The following is a 22,648-nucleotide window of genomic DNA, read 5'->3' on the forward strand; positions in this document are numbered from 1 at the left end:
ACTATCATCTAATACACAAGCGATGATACCAAGACATATTTAATTCGGTTTTATGGTCTATGCGGTCTTACAATTGATTTTATTAGTCTATAAATCTTATGTCTAGTACATATATTCACAACCAGGGCTGTTAGCTGATATAAGGAAGGTAACATCCAGTTGAATTCCCAGTTGACGTATTTACTATTTTTTTATATCAAATATGAGGACTGTATACGACATACGTTAGTCTCTCTACGACGTTTCTACAATTAATATTGATGATGATGGTATGGTAGCTGTAGCAGACAGATTGACAGTCGTGGTTACGTGCGTCACTAGGTAATTAGTACGGCATTGACCTTGTTGATTGTTACTACACTTTGAGGATTACCTCTGTGGCCAGGGGCGGACGTAATTCAAAATCCTTCCACACTGACACCGCATCAAATATATTTGTGTACCGATTACATAAATCTTACGGACAGTGTGGGGTGGTAGTTCACCGGACGACACTGTGTATATTGGGCGGCTCCTGTGATACCTCCTCCAAACATTTCACAAGCACTTTAGCATTAAATTTAATTCCCGAAGACAGTTTGATCGAAAGTCATTATAAGAAACGAGTTGTTTTTAAAAAATATTTACAACGCATTTAATTTTTTTTTGTCCAAGGAATGGGGTTACGGGTTAATGACCCTCTCGATAGTCGTATATATGATAAGGTAGAGACATATATCTAAATCATCTGTATTTTGTAAGGGAAACTTAACTGTGTACATGTACAACTTTTGTTTGCATAATGTACAAGCAACTTAATTAACATAATTGTTATCCCGAAATCGGATGTGCACATATTCGGCTTCAATTCCAAATCTAATGACTGAAAAAAATAATTCTTTGGACGTTGCAAACAATACAAACTGGCTAATTAAACTGACAATTATTTATATGATATTATATATGATCTCCTTTATATCAGTATTTAGGTTGATGGAGGAAGGGGGGGGTGGGGGGGTGGGGGGGGTGGGGGGGGTGTGTGTTTTAAAATAACCTATGTCTCTATTATGTTTTAAGTTAACAGTGAGAAAAGTTCAACATTACCTCCAAATTGCAGCAGATATCACATGCGGCCCCTGTCGTGGTCGAGAGGGGATACTGCTTAACCGCGAGAAAGCGAGAAAGCGATAGAGCGAGAAATCGAATGAGCGAGAAAGCAATAGAGCGAGAAAGCGAGAAAGCGATGTCCCCTCTCGGCCACCATAGAAACAACGCTAGAATCTGTATGAATTCGTACTAGGGATCCGATAAAGGTAACTGTTCATAGCGGAGGGATATGTTATAATCAATAAACTTGGTAACATGGTTTGGTTTGAATTCTTGGCGCGTGTCTGAATTCCATTAACATGTTACATATTCTAAAACTGACTAATCAGCAAATCTCGCTGAACTGCGCTCGACATATACTAGAGCAAGCCATGCCAGGAATACGAAACCTAATGCTTCCGAAAGGAAGCCTTGGGCATCACGTGTGTCGGGGGACCAGCGCCATCTGATTGGCCGTTAACAGTTGTACAAGGCGGAGCAAAAAGCATCGTTTTTCCGTCCATTTTACGCTTGAAAAACTCGACGCTTTTCCGGACACTTTCTAGACGCTAACCAATTATTCAGTTTTAATGAATGTTTAGTCGTTTTTTCGTCTAATGACCAAATACGGAAAAAAATGACGTTTTCTTGTGTGCAGTGTTTGGAGTCTGGTTAAAAGCACCATTGTTGGGATTGAGGAGAGACATGTTTTTTTCTAATGAAAGTACAGGACAGAATTGGTCCGATGTTGCATAAATGCGTTTGTTGGGCCGATTTGAGTCCTTGAGACCCCCCCCCCATGATTTTTAGTGACTTCGGATTGTGTCATTTCAATAAACTCGAACCCCTGTTCATCAGTGGATACACGAAAGGAAGATGCAGTTAATTTCCTTTGGTTTTCTCTACCACGATGAGCGAAACCGAGGGTAAGGTCGAACCACACTTTACGAAGCAAGCCGGAAGGAGCTTCTTGATCCAAACTTTCACGAATCTTTTTTAAATCATTTTCGGGGATAGCAGCATGATGCATTGTCTGGTCAAGGCCCTCGCGCTTAAGTTTTTATCATGGACAGAAAAACATCGTTTGCAGTGTGAAATTCCCGGTCTTGGATAATGTTTATGCTGCGCTCAAATGGCAGTCCCCTGATGTGCCTGTGTATGGCAGCACGCAACCAAAAAAAACACGATTTTGTGTAAAGATCTCCCTCAGCATTTCTGACTTCGGCATAAATGAACCTCAGTCTCTCATTCAGTTAAGAAGCAGGAAGCTCTTTGAACTTGGGTTCAAAACTCCGGAAACCAAGCCATTCTGGAAGTGAAAAAGATTGCCTTGTTCAGGGTACAAATGTGACAGATAGTGGGAGTAATTTGTTATTATTACGGCGTCGTGTTGAAATAAAATTTCCGTACATCCATTTAGCTTAACATATCTCAAATCTTACAAAACGAAATATTTTATTTACGTTAAGATTTTGGTCAATCTCGTTATATTATTGCCAATTTTTGCGATGACACATTGGTCACGCTTTACATTGCTATCATGGCAATGGTGTAAGGGAGGTAGCTCGCTGATGTTGATCGAATCTGTGTAGATATTTTAGGCATGTGTTTATATATTCTTTTGTGTTTCAATGGCTTACGTCAAAATATTTTAACTCCCCAGGAGGTATTACGCCCAGTAGATTTGGAGAGGTTCCCATCCACGATGTCCTGTACTGCGTTTGCATCAAGGGACGCGAAGCGGTCACTTGACGCTTGAACTTTGGGCTCTATGGAAACGCTGGCTGTATTTCCTAGTTCAGGGGCCATCTCAGAACGGTTTTCAGCTTCAACAGCTGTTGTGAATGATAATAATAACAAAATTAGGCGGGTGTATGAAAGTCATAACTATTATAGAGTTGCAATAAATGTTTTTGACTCTGTTAAAAAATTATTTTGTTTTGTTTTTCCCTTTGGCCAAGCCCAAGAAAATTACATCATTTATGATTATGATTGTGTAATTACTGGAAAAAGGTAAATTTCATTTACCTTCAAATTCTTGAAATATCTCAGAAAATGTCTCGTTGTCCCATTCACTCAATAGTTCATCGAAATCACCGATGTGGAAGTCAGGGTCAATTTCCATCTGTTCCTCCATGTTGATGATTTCATAAATAGTTCCATTAATTAATGTATACATACACGGTGATGAGACCCCAAAAATTCAGTGATGTTATGCTCATTCGACAACACTTTTTAACCAATCAGATCAGGAAACAAACCTCCTTTTATGTTACAATGTACGATTCCGACTATATCTTGAGCATGTGTTCATGAATCACTATCAAATAGTAATGATACCAAGTGTTCACGAAAAGATGAGCGTAACCTGCCGACCGGTGTCACCCGTCACAAACACATGCAATGGCAAGTCAGTTGTAGACCTAAAAAACACGGGAACATATGGTATAAGTCAAAATAGGGAATTCCATCCGAAATCATTTTTGTCATTGATGCGGCAAATTTCTCGTCGTTTTCTCTTGACACACATTAAACTTTAGATAAATAGACCTTTTTTTACCACCAATATTTTTGTGTTTCCTACATCTTTTTTATGGCCTCCTACATTACTTTTTTTGTAAATGAATCAAGTCATACTGATAAAACAGGGAACGGAAAGTTCAAAGTCGACTGAAAAAACATCCTGGATATGTACTCTCACATACAACCTGTATATATTTAACTAACGCCCCTGTTACACTCAGACACATTCACATAGCATGGCCATGCCCTGGTTCACTCAGCAACAGCCTGTATATATGATGCATACAGCTCTGTCACATTCAGTCACAGCCTGAACACGTCACACCCCGACACCATCCCCACCCGCTTCACCTTCTTCCCCACACCAGGCCCCGATCCCATGAGACACACCCGACATACACATTTATATGTATATACCATATAGCTTGTTCATTAACACGGTCCACGGCGTCTCATATCAGTGAGAGAGAGCTCCTTCCGTGTGCTAATTAGATAAGACGAAAGGACGTCACATGGGCATCAAGTTCATTTTGTTTTGTTTTGTAGGAGTTGAATGTATACTGATTGTAAAGAACACAGGATTGCCTCGAGTTCACTTAAGGTTCGCATCTTACGGTCAACAGACGAACAACGAATCTCCAATACAAAGGGTGAGTATTATTTTAAGGATAGAGTGAAGTTGGTGTTAGGGATGAACTGGGATGGAGTTGATAGAACGGTGAGGTGAAATGGGGTTTAACGTCGCGTCCAAGATTATTGCACAAACATAACGACTTGCATGCACGTGTATGTATGTGTGTGTGGTAGCTTGTACTAGTCCGGACTGATCCTGATTTATGGTGCTGGCACACTGAGATACCATGCTGCAGTTTAACATGAATTTCCCACTCAGACACAGTATACTGACTCCGAGCCGACGATAGAACGGTGATGTATCTAATGTAATGAGTGAAGTGAAGAGTGCTAAGAACGCATGTTATTATTCAGTCGGGAGTCGTTGTCTTATCGTGGCGATTTCAACAGAGAAACACAACCTTACTGGTGATTACAATTTATAGATATCTACGATTCACTTTGTGGTGTGACATATCTGTGACATGGGCGACGGCAGCAGAGTATGTAGTCTGATAGGCAACACTTTTGTGATTGTTATACCTCTTTTCTTAGGCTTGTATTTCCATTGGAATCCGTATCACAATACATTTTATGTAGGCACGCAAATCACGTGATAGACACTTCCTCGTCACATGATCAGTATTTACCTGCGACGTGATGAAGATTGCCTCATGTCGGCGAGAAACCAAGTTGGAGTGTTTTAGTAACATTTCACTGTTCGCATGTTACTGTAATGAAACAGAGGACTGTCAGAGATTTCATAAACCTTAATGTATATTTAGGTGTAACAAAACAGTTGATTACTTTGAAGAGGTCAAAATTCGAAGACATGGACTCCTCGGTCGACCACTTTGTTGTGTATGTATATCTCAATTGCATGTAGCATAGAGTGGAGTAGAGTGAATGAGAGCAGCATCACACAGCGGAGGTGAGACAATGAGAGCGGCATCACGCAGCGGAGGTGAGACAATGAGAGCGGCATCATACAGCGGAGGTGAGACAATGAGAGAGGCATACATAACGGTTTTGGGAACACGAGAGATGCAGTGCATACGGGAATGGATTAAATGAGAGTGGCAGCACAAAGTGCATCGAATAAGGGATTTAGCACAGGACTGAGAGGCGGCTATGATAGGGTTATCGCAGTGCAGTGTTGAAACAATGAGTGGAATGAAAGGGATGACACAGAGCTGAGTTGGAGATTGTATGGACCTACACTACAACCTTTAGATTGTGCTAATGAATATGTATGATAAATCATTAAGCGGCAACGTTATGCATCATGTCAGAGATCAAACAGTTTAAGCACATGGCCTTTTTTTCTGCAACAAAGCAAAATCATTTACACATAATAAGAAATATAAATAAAAGTGAAGACCTTGCTCAGTCAGACGAGAGGAACGGCACCCTGGCTAACCTGGCCTCTATTCGGAAACACTGGCACTTGTTTCATCGACCGGGTGCACGAACTTAGAAGACCTACTGATGAATGGGTAGCTAGTCGAGCAAAACATACGTAACCTTTGCCACGAAAAGCTGAAGCGCATATCTTGTTGCACTCGCTGCACAAAGTATAACCTGACATACGGTAATGGGAGGCAAGGCAAGCAAACAGTTTGAAGCTTGCGTCAACATAGCCTGTTCCTTAGGAGACCTGTCAAGGGTGTTCTTTTAAAAAAGTTTATCAAGTGGAAATTGATTCGCTTCAAACTATTGGTTTGGTTTTAATATTTAAACAATCGTGTTTATAAAATACCAAGAATAATTTTCACGATGAAACAATACATTTGGAGAAACAGCTCTTTCTTACTCCATTGCAAAATACATGTTAACTAGGAGCAAGAAGAGAAGCACAATTGGTGCCAACTTCTTGCCTAAATGTTATTAATGAGGAAGTCAAGCATTTCGCATATTATTTTCCATGTAAGTTTCAAATATTATTTGCTTTCATTTTCGACAAATTGCCCTGAACCCCTGAATATAGATATGTAACGAAATCTATATATGGTCACCACGTTTAGAAACAAAGATTGCCATTGCAAAACATTATCCTACTTGAAAACTTTGGTGGTCACTTGTTATCCCTGTTGGTAGGAGCCTGCTCACAATATGTTGGTCCATATTTGAATAACTGACAATTTAACATTCCTGAACGAGAGGAAAAATCATCTTCCCAATAAATTGTTTCATTTGACCTTTTCTTTTCCTGTGACCATGGCAGCGTCGACGTTTTGGGGGCGTCAGAAACACATTACTCAAAACATTTACGTTGGCATTTATTTTATCAGATCATCCATATGGCATAGCGGTACAAAGCAGTAGACTCCAATGATTGTCTCTGGACAGGTGACACTTTTGTTTGTTTGTGTTTTGTTAAACGCTGCAATATGTCAGCTATGTGACGGTGGTCTGTAAATGTTCTAGTCTGGACCAGACAATCCAGTGACATCATGAGCAGTTGGGACACGATGACATGCATAAACAAAGTCAGGGAGCCTGACCAACCGATCCAGTTACTCGGCTCTTACGACAAGCATTATTTTTAAAGATGGACATCAGGTTGAGATGACAATGTGCAGTATATATGTTGATGCCAGAAATACCCCGGTTACTTCTTATATCATATTAATATGATGTTTCTACATAGTTACAAATACTTTATGTCATACTTTATTCCGGATTTGTGTCCCTCACGATGATAATTTGTTGACAGTCAACACATTGATATGTGGAAATAAGATAATAACATCTGCATAAAAAAACCCATTATCATCATATATTTCAGTTCCGCGTTCTCATTTTAGGAGCTCACCAATAGAAAGTGACAGACTGGAGACTTGGGCCCGTGCTCTAGGGGGTAGGTGAGTATGTAGTTTTCTCTTTTTCTTAAATGAGAACACGCAAATTGATTTCTCAACAACACCTGATTGATTTCACTGTTAAGGGAAACTAAGAAAACCAATCATTTGAATACAACTTGTTGCCCCCAAATCATGACAGCATACAAAAATAGCTTTAATCATCAATTCAGTTTCGTGAATTCAGTGCTGAATGTTTGGCACTAATCTCATATCATCATTACGTTGCATAACCATCCTCTGCTTACGAATGCAACATTGCATTGCATTGCATTGCATTGCAACAGCAAAACATTGCACTGTATATCTGGTTTGCCACGAAATTACATGGCACAAGTACCATTTGAACATGAACTTCGCACCTCAGTGCTGGTCGTACGAGGCGACGTAATTGGTGGCCAGGCTGTCAACTGGCTGATTGCCTGTGATGTCGGGCTTTATTTCTAATGTTTTCATTTTCAGTCACGCTTCCCCTGACATCGCACAATATTATTTCGTCGATATTCACGCATCAACACTACCCCTCCTCTCTGATTCAGTGTTTGTGTAATATATATATATTGCATTGTTACTTCGTACATGGTAGAAAGATGTTCCTTTCTTGTTTGACTTGTGAAGTGTGGCTTGTGAAGCGTTTCTACCTACATACCATTTTCTGCATTACTTTTTAGAGTGCATACAGTTTACATCTGGATTCCACAAGAGGGCTCTTTCGGCCATTCATCCTTACTGCTGAGTAACGGCGAATATGTCAGCTGGTGGCCATGCGGTGGGAAAACAAAATCAGTTATAGGAAAGAAGATATCCTCTTCGAGCGAAAATCTTATTGAGGACGTTGTCAAGATGGAGCGTCAACCGACTTATACCTTCACAATACCAGCAGACGATTTGGATGAAGAAAAAATGAAGGAAGAGTGGCACGGTTGGTTTATTACAGGCCATTACAATGTTTTTGGTGCAAATTGTTGCTGGGTTGTCTACAAGATCCTTTGTGCAGGTGGGGCACCGATCAGTGCAACCATAATATGGAGACCAGAGAATTTACATCGTTACTTGGTTACTTACCTGGGGCGTGGATGGAGAATTACAACATTTTTCAATTTACCTTTTTTTGCTTGATGGTCTTAGACATGAGGTATTTGAATATCCTGTCAGGTGTCAGCTTCAATGGTCAGATTATCGACCTGAAATCTAACCTTAGTCATTTTCAATAACTAACGAGTGTACTCAAGACCAACATCATTTGTCATAATATAGATTTATTGTGAAATGGGGTGTTTTGGGGTGAAAAAAGTAACGCCTCTAGTTGACTTTTAAACTGCTATTCATTTCTGATGGGGGAGTGAAAGCTACATGACAGTAAAACAACCCAGACGCTGGAGATGAAAATTATATTTTTATGAGAAATCGAAAGGGGTATATATTTGGTTCGATTAAGGTTATAACCTTATCACAGTCAGTTTGGCCTTTGAGTGTATTACACGGAATATTAAAAAACCGCTTAGCTACCTTCCTATTATAGTAACTAATTTTAACTCCAGGACAAACTGTCACCAGAAACAAGCTTCACGTTTGTTATTCACATTGTGATCTCAAGTACACTACGCTTATTACTAACACGTTTATGAGGAACTGCTTTTTGGTCCCGCCGATTTGTTGTATATATATGCTTATAACAAACAGCGCTTAAAACGAATTAAATGTATGGTCCCTTTACGTTCGTTATAACCGTAGTTTACTGTACTTGCTTTTTTAAGCGTATAAAAAGAAATATGTGAGCTTTTAACCCTTTGATAAAGAGCTGTATTACTCATTGTGTGATGGAGGTTTGGTCATCATATAACTATTCGAATCGGGGCGCCGGTAACACTCTGTAATGCCTGCTATGTCTGCTTCTTTCCCTGATGGATTATCTACTCCTGAAAGGCATATCTAATTTTCATAAAATGACAGATCTACCTCTCAAAACTCACTAAATAAATATGCTTTATATTATATCAGTTTGTGCGCGAGTTTGTTTTGGCAGTCACTGTTGATCTGTCCCAGGACTCGCGAAGAAATGTATTCGATACATAAATAGTAAATGTACCTTGTAATTACCCTACAGTTTTAACTGTGTTTTTTTTGTTTTAGAAAGTTTTGACAGTTTGATTACTGTGAGTGAATTTGGAGACTACGCCATGTTGTTTCTCTTTGGGCTGGGTCAGTTTTGGTGTCATCTGGTGACTCCTTTTTTCGCTTGATTCTAATGATTGTCAGTGGTAGCAAATGACTGACGCACACGACCAAATGTCGTGGTCAGTTTTCAGAGGTCTCTGGCAGCGAGAGTCCTTGATTATCATCTGTCATGTGTACCCATTAACATGATCGTGTCGATCTTGAAGGTGAGTTGTTCCTATATGAGAGTGACACGAGGGCGAGAATAATATCTACTGTCCAAGTACTATCTGACTACCTACCTGAAAGCACCGAATTCACCAGCTTCAAACCTTATGTAGGATTCAAGAAGAGGGCAAGGCCCATTACAAATTTCTTGACATTCGTGAGTGCACTTGCATTAATTGTATGCTTTTTACTTATTGCACCTGCAACTGATTTCATCGATTGTGTTGACGTTTGTGCGTGTACACCTACAACTGAGTGCATCAGAGGAGCAGCACGGACTAGAGTGAATAAGAGGGGAAGCACAGACTGGAGTGATTAATAGTGAATGGGAGAGGCAGCATAGGCTGTAGTGAATGAGAGGTACAGCACAGGTTGGAGTGTATAAGAGACGCAGTACAGACTGGAGTGAATAAGAAGGAAGTACAGAATGGAGTGAATGAGAGGGGCAGCACAGGACGGAGATGATGAGAGGGGCAGCACAGGCTGGACTGAATGAGAGAGGCAGCACAGGCTGGAGTGAATGAGAGGGACAGCACTGGCTGGCGTGAATGAGAGGGTCAGCACAGGCTGGCGTGAATGAGAGGGGCAGCACAGACTGGAGTGAATGAGAGGGGCAGCACAGACCGGTGTGATTGAGAGAGGCAGCACAGGCTGTAGTGGATAAGAGGGGCAGCACAGGATGGAGAGGATGAGAGGGGCAGCACAGGATGGAGAGGATGAGAGGGGCAGACCAGACTGGGGTGAATGAGAGGGACATCACTGGCTGGAGTGAATGAGAAGGACAGCACAGGCTGGAGTGAATGAGAGGGGCAGCACAGGCTGGGGTGAATGAGAGGGACAGCACATGCTGGCGTGAATGAAAGGGGCAGCACAGACTGGGGTGATTGAGAGAGGCAGCACAGGCTGGACTGAATGAGAGGGGCAGCACAGACTTGACTTGAGGAGAGAGGCAGCACAGGATGGAGAGGATGAGAGGGGCAGCACAGACTGGACTGAATGAGAGGGACAGCACAGACCGGGATGATTGAGAGAGGCAGCACAGGATGGAGAGAATGAGAGGGGCAGCACAGGCTGGACTGAATGAGAGGGGCAGCACAGACCGGGGTGATTGGGAGAGGCAGCACAGGTTGGAGAGAATGAGAGGGACAGCACAGGCTTGACTGAATGAGAGGGGCAGCACAGGCTGGAGTAAATGAGAGGGACAGCACAGGCTGGCGTGAATGAGAGGGACAGCCCAGGCTGGCGTGAATGAGGGGGGCAGCACAGACTGGAGTGAAAGAGAGCGGCAGCACAGACCGGGGTGATTGAGAGAGGCAGCACAGGCTGGACTGAATGAGAGGGGCAGCACAGGCTGGAGTGAATGAGAGGGACAGCACAGACTGGAGTTAATGAGAGAGGCAGCACAGACTGGAGTGAATGAGAGGGGCAGCTCAGACTGGAGTGAATGAGAGGGGCAGCTCAGACCGGGGTGTTTGAGAGAGGCAGCACAGGCTGGACTGAATGAGAGGGGCAGCACAGGCTGGAGTGGATGAGAGGGGCAGCACAGGATGGAGAGGATGAGGGGGGCAGCACAGGCTGGAGTGTATAAGAGACGCAGTACAGAATGGAGTGAATGAGAAGGGCAGCACAGGCTGGAGTGGATGAGAGGGGCAGCACAGGATGGAGCGAATGAGAGGGGAAGCACAGGTTGGAGTGTATAAGAGACGCAATACAGGCTAGAGTGAATGAGAAGGGCAGCACAGGCTGGAGTGGATGAGAGGGGCAGCACAGGCTGGAGTGAATGAGAGGGGCAGCACAGACTGGAGTGAATGAGAGAGGCAGTACAGAATGGAGTGAATGAGAGGGGCAGCACATGGATGGAGAGGATGAGAGGGGCAGCACAGGCTGGAGTGGATGATAGAGGCAGTACAAAATGGAGTGAATGAGAGGGACAGCACAGGCTGGCGTGAATGAGAGGGGCAGCACAGACTGGAGTGAATGAAAGGGGCAGCACAGACCGGGGTGATTGAGAGAGGCAGCACAGGCTGGACTGAATGAGAGGGGCATCACAGGCTGGTGTGGAGGAGAGGGGCAGCACAGAGTGGAGTGAATGAGAGGGGCAGCACAGACCGGGTGTACAAACAGTCACAACTACTTTAGGAACCTGACAGCCCGATCCTGTTACTCGTCTCTAACGACAAGCATGGTCGCTTCTTACTGCAAGCATGGGATGCTGAAATCCTGTTCTAACCCGGATCTTCACGGGGCGTATGACAATTAAAGACAAACCGGTTTCAATGAGGAATGTAACTTATACGTGTTATACCATCTATGTTTTGTCAACGCACCTGGCGCTACACCCTGTCAGTCATGTGTTTATAAACGGACCCTCTCATATCACTGTGCACATGCCGATCTAGGTCAGCATGCCACGTCCTTATTGCTTCACAATAAGCAAAACATTAAGACACACAACGTCACACCTGAGTGGCCATTTCGTAGTTCTGAATCACTTCCAACACGTTTTGTGGAATGGCTCAGTGTGTTGATGTCTGTTTACTCTATTAATGAGAAGTGGTGATGGGGCCTTGTTGTTAAAGATTTGATTCACCAAATGATGCAATCTGTGAAGCTAATTTCAGACATTCCCGACGTGATATTCCTGGAATATTGCTAAAGCTGCGCAAAAGATCCAATACTTACGCACGTACGCACCCACGCACCCACGCACAAACGCACTCACGCACTTAAACAAACAACCCACACAGATCCAATACACGAATACACCTTTCCACCCGCCCGCAAATCACTCACTAATTTTGAAACAATATGTTAACCCAGAAATATATACGTAAAAAAACCGACTGTGAAACCAACAAATGGTATACAATTAACAATCGTATTCCAACATTAACCAGGTTCACAAATCAACACAATTACTGCACAGTAGCTACAAAGGCAGTACACAATCGAGCGCTAGTGCAATATTCAATGACAGTGTATAATATGATGGCAGTGGCCAGTATCAAATACAAAAACACAATGGTGACAGAAAAAGTCAGTGATAATACTATATATTCACCAAGCGGCGACAGTGGTCAAGCAGATGGGCAAAACGTTGAATCAGGGATGATGAGCGATCCTCACATGAAACAAACAAAATACACTGCATTACACTCTCCCTTCGGATAAAGAGCGTTCGAACTCGAGACAATGCATCATCAATAACATTGACTTTGCCTTTGATATGCTTAATGTAGAATTCAAATTCTTGCAAAGAGAGGCTCCAGCACATTAGGCGTTTTATGAAGAACAGTCAGTGGATTGTGATCAGTGTATACTTGAATAGGAGTGAGTGAGTGAGTGAGTGAGTGAGTTGGGTTAAACGTCACTTTTAACAGTATTCCCGTTATATAGCGGCATGTCACGAACCCACAATCATAGGTTTCTGGCTTGCCCAAGGGATGCAACTCTGCACAGCGAATCGCGGCGCCTTAGACGACTGGACCACCAATGACCCCTTGAATAGAACACATAGTGGTACACAAGTACACTTCAAATTGTTGCAAAGCTAACAATAGAGTAAGAGTTTATTTTCAATATTGGAATCATTGCTCTGATGTTTGTAAATATTTTGTGAATACTAACAAACAGGATGATAAAAGCCTGATGCATCTTCCTGCACCAGGACAGCTCCAGCACCAACGTCACTAGCATCTACAGCTAATTTGAAGATTTTTGGGAAAGTTTGGTGCTTTGAGAAAATGGGAATTCGCGAGAATAGCTTTAACATTCTCAAAAGCAGCCTGACAATTACTGTCCTAAACACAAACTCCATTTTTTTGCCCAGCGAAATAGTAAGGGGGGCTACCACATGTGAGACATTTTGACTTTACGGTAGTAACCAGCCATATCCAAAACGTTCCTTTTTGCTTTGTGGAACCTGGTATTTTGAAATAGGTTCCACCTTTTCTTGTACGGGTTGTACCTGACCTTGGCCTATGACATAACCTAAGAATTGTACATGTGCCTGTGCAAATTCACTTTTCAATAAATTAATAGGCAACTTGGATTCAAAGAGTCTCCTGGAGAAGGCGCAGACTTCCTGAGCTGAAATGGCATCATTTTATATTGGTAAGGCCCATCGTGAGTGATGTTGTTTAACAGGCACAGCGTCACGCACATCTACATCATGGCACACTAAATCTTGAGCCTTTTGCTCAGATGACAAATTACTTTATTTAGCATCCAAGGTAATACTTCAGCGTAGGGCTAGCAAAGTCAGCAATGCCATCGAACTTGACAAAGTCACAATTCTCATCAGTTTCACAATCTGATGCAAAATGCACAGGAGAACCAGTGGCAACACACTAAGAAGGAACCTTGACATTTCGTTCGGATCATATTGACATGACAAAGCAGTGTCTGGTGTTTTTACAACATTGTAAGTATCACTGACTTTTCTGTCAATAACATACGGACCATTGTACCTAGCACGTAATGGTTGTCCTTGAATTAGCAAAAACACTGAGACTTTATCACCAGGACACAAATTTCTCTCTTGTCATAATGTACTTTCATTTTGTCCTGGAATTCCTTCAAGTTATTCCTACAAACTTCACAAGCTTCTGAAAGCCCTAGCCCGAAATGATGAGACATACTCCAACAAACTCATTTCAGACCTATCATTAAGCCAATGCTCTTGTATGTATGGCCAAAGACAACGTCAAGAGGACTCAAAACCTATGGGATCCTGAACGGACTCCCTCACACCAAACAACAACAAATGAATGCTTTTACCGAATCCTCACACAAGCAGTGCAACACAGCTACAAACACTTTCCAACAATAAAATACACAGCCATATAACAATATTTTGAGGACGTCTATATGTCGACATCAGATTCGGCGACACTATTAAGTATTTTCATGATCAGTGCACGTTACTCAAGTTTGAGCATGTTCCAAAGATCATTGGCTCTTATGTTACAGACATGACACCAGGAAACAGTTTATTCAACTGACTCGTGTTTATGTCGTAAATAAAATATTTCACTTTTACGCAATTTCTTATATTTGAGCCTCCGAACATTTATTTCAACCCTCGAAGATATTAAACATGCACATGTAGATTAAGTGTATCATGTCGATGTAGACTTTATACACGTATATACAATCTCTGTTCTGGTAATTTGAATGGCTTGAAGGACATCATACTTGTGATCATCACTCGGACTACTTTACTTGCTAAGCGAGCAACTGGATTAAACAAATACTACACAAACAAGTCAATTGGTTGTAAGTTGGTATGTCTGCTATATTTTGTTTTCTCAGGTTACTACGCTCCGATCTGTATACCACTCACGTGATGTGGCGTGTGGTTATTGCATTTTACCCAATCCTGTTACCTCAACATGTCTGGAGTGTTATGCACTAACAATGAGTTATGGGAGGACAGTGCAACGACTTATTTGGACGGTAGCATTCCCCTCTTAATCTTAAATGTTTGGATTAACGAATCTTTGGTACAGATATATTTCACTTCACAGACATACACGCATTGGCAGCAATCTACAGAAAGGTGGATTTTCAGGAATGACAGTGTGTGTACACTAACGAGTTTCACTCTGTACCGATAAGCCCCACACTGTATGTTTTATCAGCGAGTTATATCATATTATGATAAAGATAATTATGTCATGCAGGACACAAGCTCTCGTGATTGCGGTCTCTTCTGACACGAAACATGAAACACTTTTTCTCACTACCAACTTTTGGGGGAATTGCATTTGAACAATTCCCGTGGTCGTAGGTTCGAATCCCAGAATCGCTCCGATCATGATTCGTGGCTTGTCAGCACATAGCCGTACTCGCGGGTTTGAATTTGTAGCATCTAAGATTTGCATCAATGCAGGCTTTCTTCCTATATTAAGCTGACACACCGTGATATAACTGAAATACAGTTCAAAACAGCAATACACCCAATCCACTAACTCTATTCTTTGAGACTATGGATAAGTCAATTGTATCAGCTGTGTAGTTTCTGGATACAAAATGCATGTCAGAAGCATCACTTGCTAAGGAAAATCTAGTCTATCAATATCATTGTGACACAGTAATGTACTTTCACCTACTACATTTCTTAGTTATCTTTCTCGCACAGGGTGGCTTTGTTTGTAACCACGTGACATGCGTTTAGATTTTGAACTGTGAGCCTGGCCCCCGCCCACTTAGAACAGGTAGCGGATACTTTATTCTGTATGACATTGATGTGTTGAAGACCTGAGCCACAAGTCCCTTTTGTCGTCTTCTGGGGTACGACATTTGGCTCTGGCTGACAAGAAAAGTATAGCACACGAAGAGCTTTTTTAAGGTAGGGCTCGCTTGCGTAAATATATTTCATTAGTTTAACTGGTCATGTTATAGCCCGTGTTAACAAATGATCTCAGAGAATCCTCTCTGTGTATGGCTGTTGTATGAACTCTATGCTATTGTACAGAACGTCGTCCAATATATGACGTCATCAAGTTGCGAGCGCATATTCGAATCTTCAGCAACGACTTCATGATAGAAAAATGTCTTTTCGTGAAATGAACCACGCTTCACTGTTCATATTTCTTTGCAGTTTATCGCATAGCTATTTGCATATTGATTTAAACTCAATAATGTTCACCACGTGAAACAACCATCATACCTGGTCTTGTTTTCATATTACAGATACCATCACGCACGCATTACATCTCAGGATGGATATTCCCCATAGTCTTATCCTGCAGAAGAATCACGTATATCTAAAGGCGAACCTTCAGGTCGACCCTGTGCTGGATGCCTTGTACCAGGGCTGTGTCTTCACACAGGGAGACTATGACAGGTGTAGACAAGCTGCACCAGAGAGACAATGTGAACTGTTCTTGGAGATTTTGAAGAAAAAAGGGGTTGAAGGCTACAGGACACTGTGTGCTGTCCTCGATTCCACACAACAATTTATCAAGGTGAAACTTGATGAAACCTCAACTGAAGAAGGTATTTCAACCTATCACATTCGTCTTCATTCATATCGAATATAATATTACTAATCAAAATCAACAAAAATGTCGGCGTTTTAGTTCAGGTTGGTTCTAAGCACCATAGGCTGTGAAATTGCAACTCATCAGATGAAGTTAGAAGGATTTTTTTCACTTAATACACATATAGTTTTCATGTGCATCAGATATCAATAATGTACACTTCTTAACAATGAATTATCCTAGATTGATCTGTGGAGAAATATGAATGTTTCCGCCCAGGTATGGGCTTACTGAAGCCAGTGTAGTTACACACCCATTCACGTGGACTAAGAAAGAAAAGACAAATCATATAATATGTTCCTGATCGATACATTGGGGTAGGTCTTGGACACACGGACAAGTAAATGTTTCTAGGCGTTTTACCAAAGATAAATATACCAAAGTGCATGTTATAGTCCTGAGGCTAATAATATTTCCTATCCTGCCACAACATATTCCAATGTCCTTCTTCACTTCGATCATATAACGCATAATCTAAAACGTGTTCATCCACAGCCCTCGTTGCCATTGCTTATTCTGTTATGGTTTATTCATTAATTCCCTTCTCATCAGACAAGTGATACAGGGGAGCTTTCTGTTGGCAATTATATCCTTTGACTTTGGGTTTATTATACAATCTACCTGAATAAAACGTCACAGATATCTTTCAAGAAAGCTATCACAATGACGTATGTGGACAACTTTCATTTTGGACCATGCATTTTTGCATTATTGTTTATGTGATCGTGACCAAAAAATATTTCCCGCGGTTGATTGTCCAAACTGTCGAAAGTGGATGTCAATGTCACCAGAACTGTCTCCCACCAGCGTTTCTCCTCGTCTTGGATCGCCATCTGTCGCGCCTAATTGTGTCACTATAAGGGTCCTCGTCGTCGAATATCTGGGATGCATCCTCCTGGCGACTGTCGCTCTACTGGGGATCAGTGCTTTGTCTGTGACTGGCGATCCACTGGCGATTGTCCTGAGCTTCGTATCTATTCGATGATACAACGTCTTGCCATCATCTAACAAATACATTACCCTGACATTGCTGATGCTTGCCATATGGATGGCGCCTTCACATTTAATGGCAACAATGGGTGCATCAGTGTCTGGTATGTGATCGTCACCAGAACAGTCCCCAAATGCGCCTCTCTTCGTCCTTGGACTGGTGATGTAGCTTTCTACACTTGTACAAGTGTCTGCATGGGAACCGGCGCTCAGAGAATTACTTTGCAGTCCACACCTTTCTGTGGATGATCCAACGTTAAGGAAAGCAACACTATACTTGAAATGAGCTCTACTGCGAATGGCTGTCAGAAAACCGTTTCCGTTTTCAACTTACTAACACGCAGAACTACACGTTATGTTCACCACTCATCACAGTTTTCCTCCACATTAGGGATGGGCAATTCCATCGGCGGCTACTCCACTTGGTAAATATTGACTGCTACAACTTCCAGGGCCATCCTGGTTTGTGACAGTGGCTTCAGTTACACTTTCTCCAAGTACAGTCTTGTGATAACGTCTTAGCACTGGGGGTGTGATCACACGAAACCTATCACGACTTCCATGTGCTTGGTGTCTCCGTCCCTGACACCTGATTATGTATTCACATATTCCAGATGTGCCAGTGAGCACTCCACAGACGTTAGATGCGAATTCCGAAAGTGGAGAAACTTTAAACGGGTTTGACAATAACATTCTCACCTCAGGCCAATTGACTCATAATTTTCGCTCCAACCATGATCAACTGGGAATAGCTAGGACTATTAGTGACAGCCACTGTGGGTACACTCCAGTGACCTGTTTGGCAGAACAGTTCTACACGTTGCTGACCGGCGTGCTACTAGAGGCCTTGTTTCACCACATCTCGGGCGTTACACATGTCGTCGCAGACGCGATGTCAAGGCGACACCAGTCCACGCCAACATAATGACGACTTCATCCGAATTTTTTTTAGTGGATTGGTTAACAGCCGAACACGCCCAACACAGATACCACAAGATACGACCACCAGCTTCCAATGTTCGACTCTCCAATCTCAGATTCACTCTTCTGGGATCACGATCCACTGGCCATGTTCTGGAACACAATGCACACCTTCATATTGTCGACATCACCACTACTACTTAGAGCACTGCTGAAGTTGACTAAAACTAGTGCCAACGTCTTTCCATTGTGCCTTATAGGTTCAGGAGACTGGGAAAAGCAATTCCGCAATGCATGCATGAAGCCGACCCATTAATCCCCAGACCGTTGGCTCTGCACGTGTGGAACATCCACAACCATCAACCCATTCCTTGCCGTTTTCTAGGTCCAGAAGAGTGGCATGCTTGTATTTGGGAAGTCAATGCCTTGAATGTAACTTAACTTAAATTTGACAATGACCAGATGCCTCATATGGACCTAATGTGGGATTTTGTGGTCAAACACCATTGTTTTCCAGATATTCTTTGTGTCACATAGTGTTACAATAACTATTCAGAGGGATTGTTGGTCTCCGATTCTACGGGACGTGCTCGGAGACACTGAAGCATCAATTTACATGTGAGAGTTAAGGATATGGCAGGGGATATGGATTAGTGAGGATTACTCTCGCTGAGCATATTCTTATCCATACGTATTCCAGAGCTGGTCAGCAATAAGGCAAGCTGCTGTAGCGGATCCCAAGTGTTGCAATATTTTGTGAAGGGATAGAGCATATGCTACATGAATTTGGTTATTCACGCTATTAGAATCCTTACATTGTCACAAAAAGTCTCTGTCCCAGGCCTAAATACCACGACACATGCTGACGAGTAGACAGTTGAGTATTAAGGGCGGATACCTCTGCTTGGTAACCAAAGGCAACGTGTGTCCAGGTGCAGAAGTGGCCTGTTGTGGCTTCTATTCTATATGATCAAATGGAAATACATTGTGCCAGGATAGGTATTCTTATAACATGAATAGCAAACGTCGACAAGCAAGGAATTATTCCAAACAATATCAACTTAAAATTTTATTCCTTTTCGAAGATATATGACAACAGTCTTATAAATCTTGTCACACCCTGTTTTCTACTGGCCAATATTATATTTTCAGGTAGTTCAGATCTAGTCTATGTCAACAAGGAAAAGGTAGAAGCTCACCACAAAAAACAACTTGCTGAAAAAGATGGGCAAATAGCTGACATGCACTCTGTACGTTGTGGAGAGACAGCACAAGCTCGTCAATTTATTATGTTAAGAACTACCTTGTTTTGAGAAGAGATATATATTTAGATGTATATGGTTTTAACAATGGTAGTGATTATTAAAAGTACATTTACACCAACGTTGAAGTTTTCATAAAAAAAGGAGTGTAACATGGAAAAAAATGACATAAACTGCTACATGTATATGCAGTCGATATGAACTTCTTAAACGGTCGTTCGCGTTTGTTTTAAGGCAATGGAAAGATATGAGGTACAAGTTAAACAAAAAGACACAGACTATGCTGAACTGGAAGAACAACTTATAAAAGAAAGAGGGGATCTCACAACACAGATAGAAAAGAAGAATAAGGAAGTTGAAGCTGGTAATCTGACATAAATAATATATAGTTCAATATCGCTTCTATCCACAATTTTGATTTTGCTTATGTTGCCAGTAAAAAAATGTTATATTTGGTATAACACTTTCTTAGTGAAGTACAGATTCTCGTACTTGTTCAAGCAATGATTTTTTCGTTTGGTTTGTTGTTTAACGCCGCACTCAGTAATATTCCAGCTATATGACGGCGGTCTGTAAATAATCGAATCTGGACCCGACAATCCAGTGATTGATATCATGAGCATAGATCCACACAATTGGGATATATGACATGCATCAACCAAGTCAGCGAGCCTTACCACCCGATCCCGTTAGTCGCCTTTTACGACAACCATAGGCACATTTTATGGCAAGCATGGGTTGCTGAAGACCTATTCTACCCCGGAATCTGCACGGGTCCGAAAGCTTTGAACACACAATGTCATACCCCTCTGACAAGCGTAAATTGGCACGGCTCCCAAGGCTGAAATCAATGAACACACAATGACATTTAGAAAGTGGTCAAATGTAACAAATAGTATATATTTGGGATAACACATTCTTAGAAAAGTACTGATTCTCGTACTCTTTTTGGTTGAGTCCCATCCGGGATTCGAACCCACACTGTCACTGCCGGATAGGACTCAACTTAAAAAAGTACGAGAATCTGTAATTAAATAAGAAAGCGTTATCCCAAATAAAACATCTGATCACTTGCTAAATGGCATTGTGTGTTCATATTTTGCCAGTGTTCACGGTGGTAATGGACCATCCTGGTTTCCAATGACCTGTCTACACATAAAACTGTTATCTGAGGCTATCCATGCATTTTTCTCGTTTCAGTGAAAACAAAATTGTCAAAGGCAAATGATGAGTTGCTGCAGATTCTAGCAAAATGTGAAACAGTGGAAAAGGTGAGATTGGTTCAACTTAAATATTGAAGGGGTTATTTTGCACAGCTTCTAAACTAAATGGCAATAAATTAACACGTAATATCTTGATAACAAGATACATGTCTGTGATGCAGTGAAAACTGTCGTTTCAGAGACTACAAGAGGAATTGGAGGCATATGATGCTTTATTGGGGGTTCCCAGGTCCCCAGACAGGGTACACGTTAGAGAGGAGGTCCAACATGCAGGTATATTTAACAAAGTGACACTCCATCTTATATATGTAACTTATGAACAAAAATACAATAACACGGTAAGTAAGAGCCTTATTATATATGTCTGATGAATCAGTTCCTTTAAGCTTTAAACTGATCGTGTCACTTGTTTTTCCTCAGATTCGACAGAGCGAATGTGTCAATTTTCAACGAAGTCCTGCTGTGATTGGAGTCAGCTTTGCCTTCTTCCATGCCTTCATTCTGCCTGCAAGCCATGCATTGATCACCAAGTCACCCAAGCCAAGCAGAATTACATACAGTGTCCCTCCTGTGGCCGTGAGTTCAACATGGAGCAGACAGCAGTGGACCATGTCGGACGCAATGAAGCTGCCTATACTGCTAACGTTGATGGAGAGAAGAAATGTAACTACATCGAAGGAGATCATGATGCAAAGGCTGTGATGTACTGCCACGAATGCGATGACCGGCTCTGTTACGACTGTCTTAAACTGCACAACAGACTAAAACGCAATCGAACCCACAGAATGGGTGAGATCAACCTGGCGGCGAATATCCCTATAAAGCATTGGCTGAAACAACCTAACTGCAGAGACCATCCCGACAATAAGTTGCAGCTGTATGACCACACATGTAAGCAGGCAATCTGCCTTGTGTGTGATCGAGGGGCCCACAAGGATCACAAGAATGAAGACGTGAATCATGCCTATGTGGAAGCAAAGGGTCAGCTAAGGGAGCAGGTGCAGAAGCAACGACTTAAACTGAAAGATGTCACAGTCAGAATGACAACTGTCAACAGTCACCAAAACGAACTTGGAAATAAACAGAGAAAGCTGGAACAAGATGCCACTACAGTCTTCCAAAGTGTTGCTGTACGGTTCCTTCACCGGCAGAGACAACTCATGAAGGACATACATGCGAGTCTTCAGGCCCCAAATGAAATGGTTAAAGAGAAGCTGGACACTTTACATGACGTCCATACTTCAATAGAATCAACGATAGACTACACCCAGAGAACACTTGAATCCACAAGACAGGGGGAGCTCATTACTCTCACCGGTGTACTACAGAAGAAATCTGATGAAAATCTGAAGAGGAAGCTTCCAGAAGATAACACACACGACACGAGAGTCCTTCTTTCCTTTCAAGGACAGAAAGCCCTGATGGAACTAATCGACACATTTGGTGGTCTTGCCTCCAGTCTCGACTTGGATCATTTTCCAGATAAACAGCCTACTTTACAGGGTAAGAATGCTTCTTCAATATCGGAACACTGATCGTGGACTTTAGGAACAATATCCTATATCATAGCTAAGTGTTTTTGTATATTTTAAGTTATCTTATCTTGCATGCCTTAATACCAAATCGATTTAAAAGTAACTTGCTATTCCATGTACAGTGGCCCAGTTTTATATTTGACTTGTATTTTATCTGAGGTGAGACGAGAAAATATTATTTGTCTGTCTCTCTGTCTGTCTGTTTGCCTGTCCGTATGTACGATG

The 22,648-nt window shown here is 41.9% G+C and overlaps 1 protein-coding gene and 1 long non-coding RNA gene across 2 annotated transcripts in view; both read left to right on the plus strand.

Annotated features, from left to right (window-relative positions):
- Nucleotides 1-22,648, plus strand: part of LOC124112669 — a 206,278-nt gene that overhangs the window by 45,365 nt on the left and 138,265 nt on the right. Inside the window, exon 2 of the mRNA XM_048391096.1 lies at nt 21,309-22,391. Coding sequence (XP_048247053.1) covers nt 21,323-22,391 — 1,069 coding nt within the window. The 5' untranslated portion in view covers nt 21,309-21,322. The remainder of the gene's footprint in view (nt 1-21,308; nt 22,392-22,648) is intronic.
- Nucleotides 19,600-20,936, plus strand: LOC125377497. The gene is made up of 3 exons (XR_007219663.1): nt 19,600-19,653; nt 19,900-20,029; nt 20,866-20,936. It is a non-coding gene; the product is annotated as an uncharacterized LOC125377497 (long non-coding RNA).

This window comes from Haliotis rufescens, unplaced genomic scaffold (assembly GCF_023055435.1).
Source record: "Haliotis rufescens isolate VD_foot unplaced genomic scaffold, xgHalRufe1.0.p SCAF_9, whole genome shotgun sequence".
Lineage (NCBI taxonomy): Eukaryota > Metazoa > Mollusca > Gastropoda > Lepetellida > Haliotidae > Haliotis > Haliotis rufescens.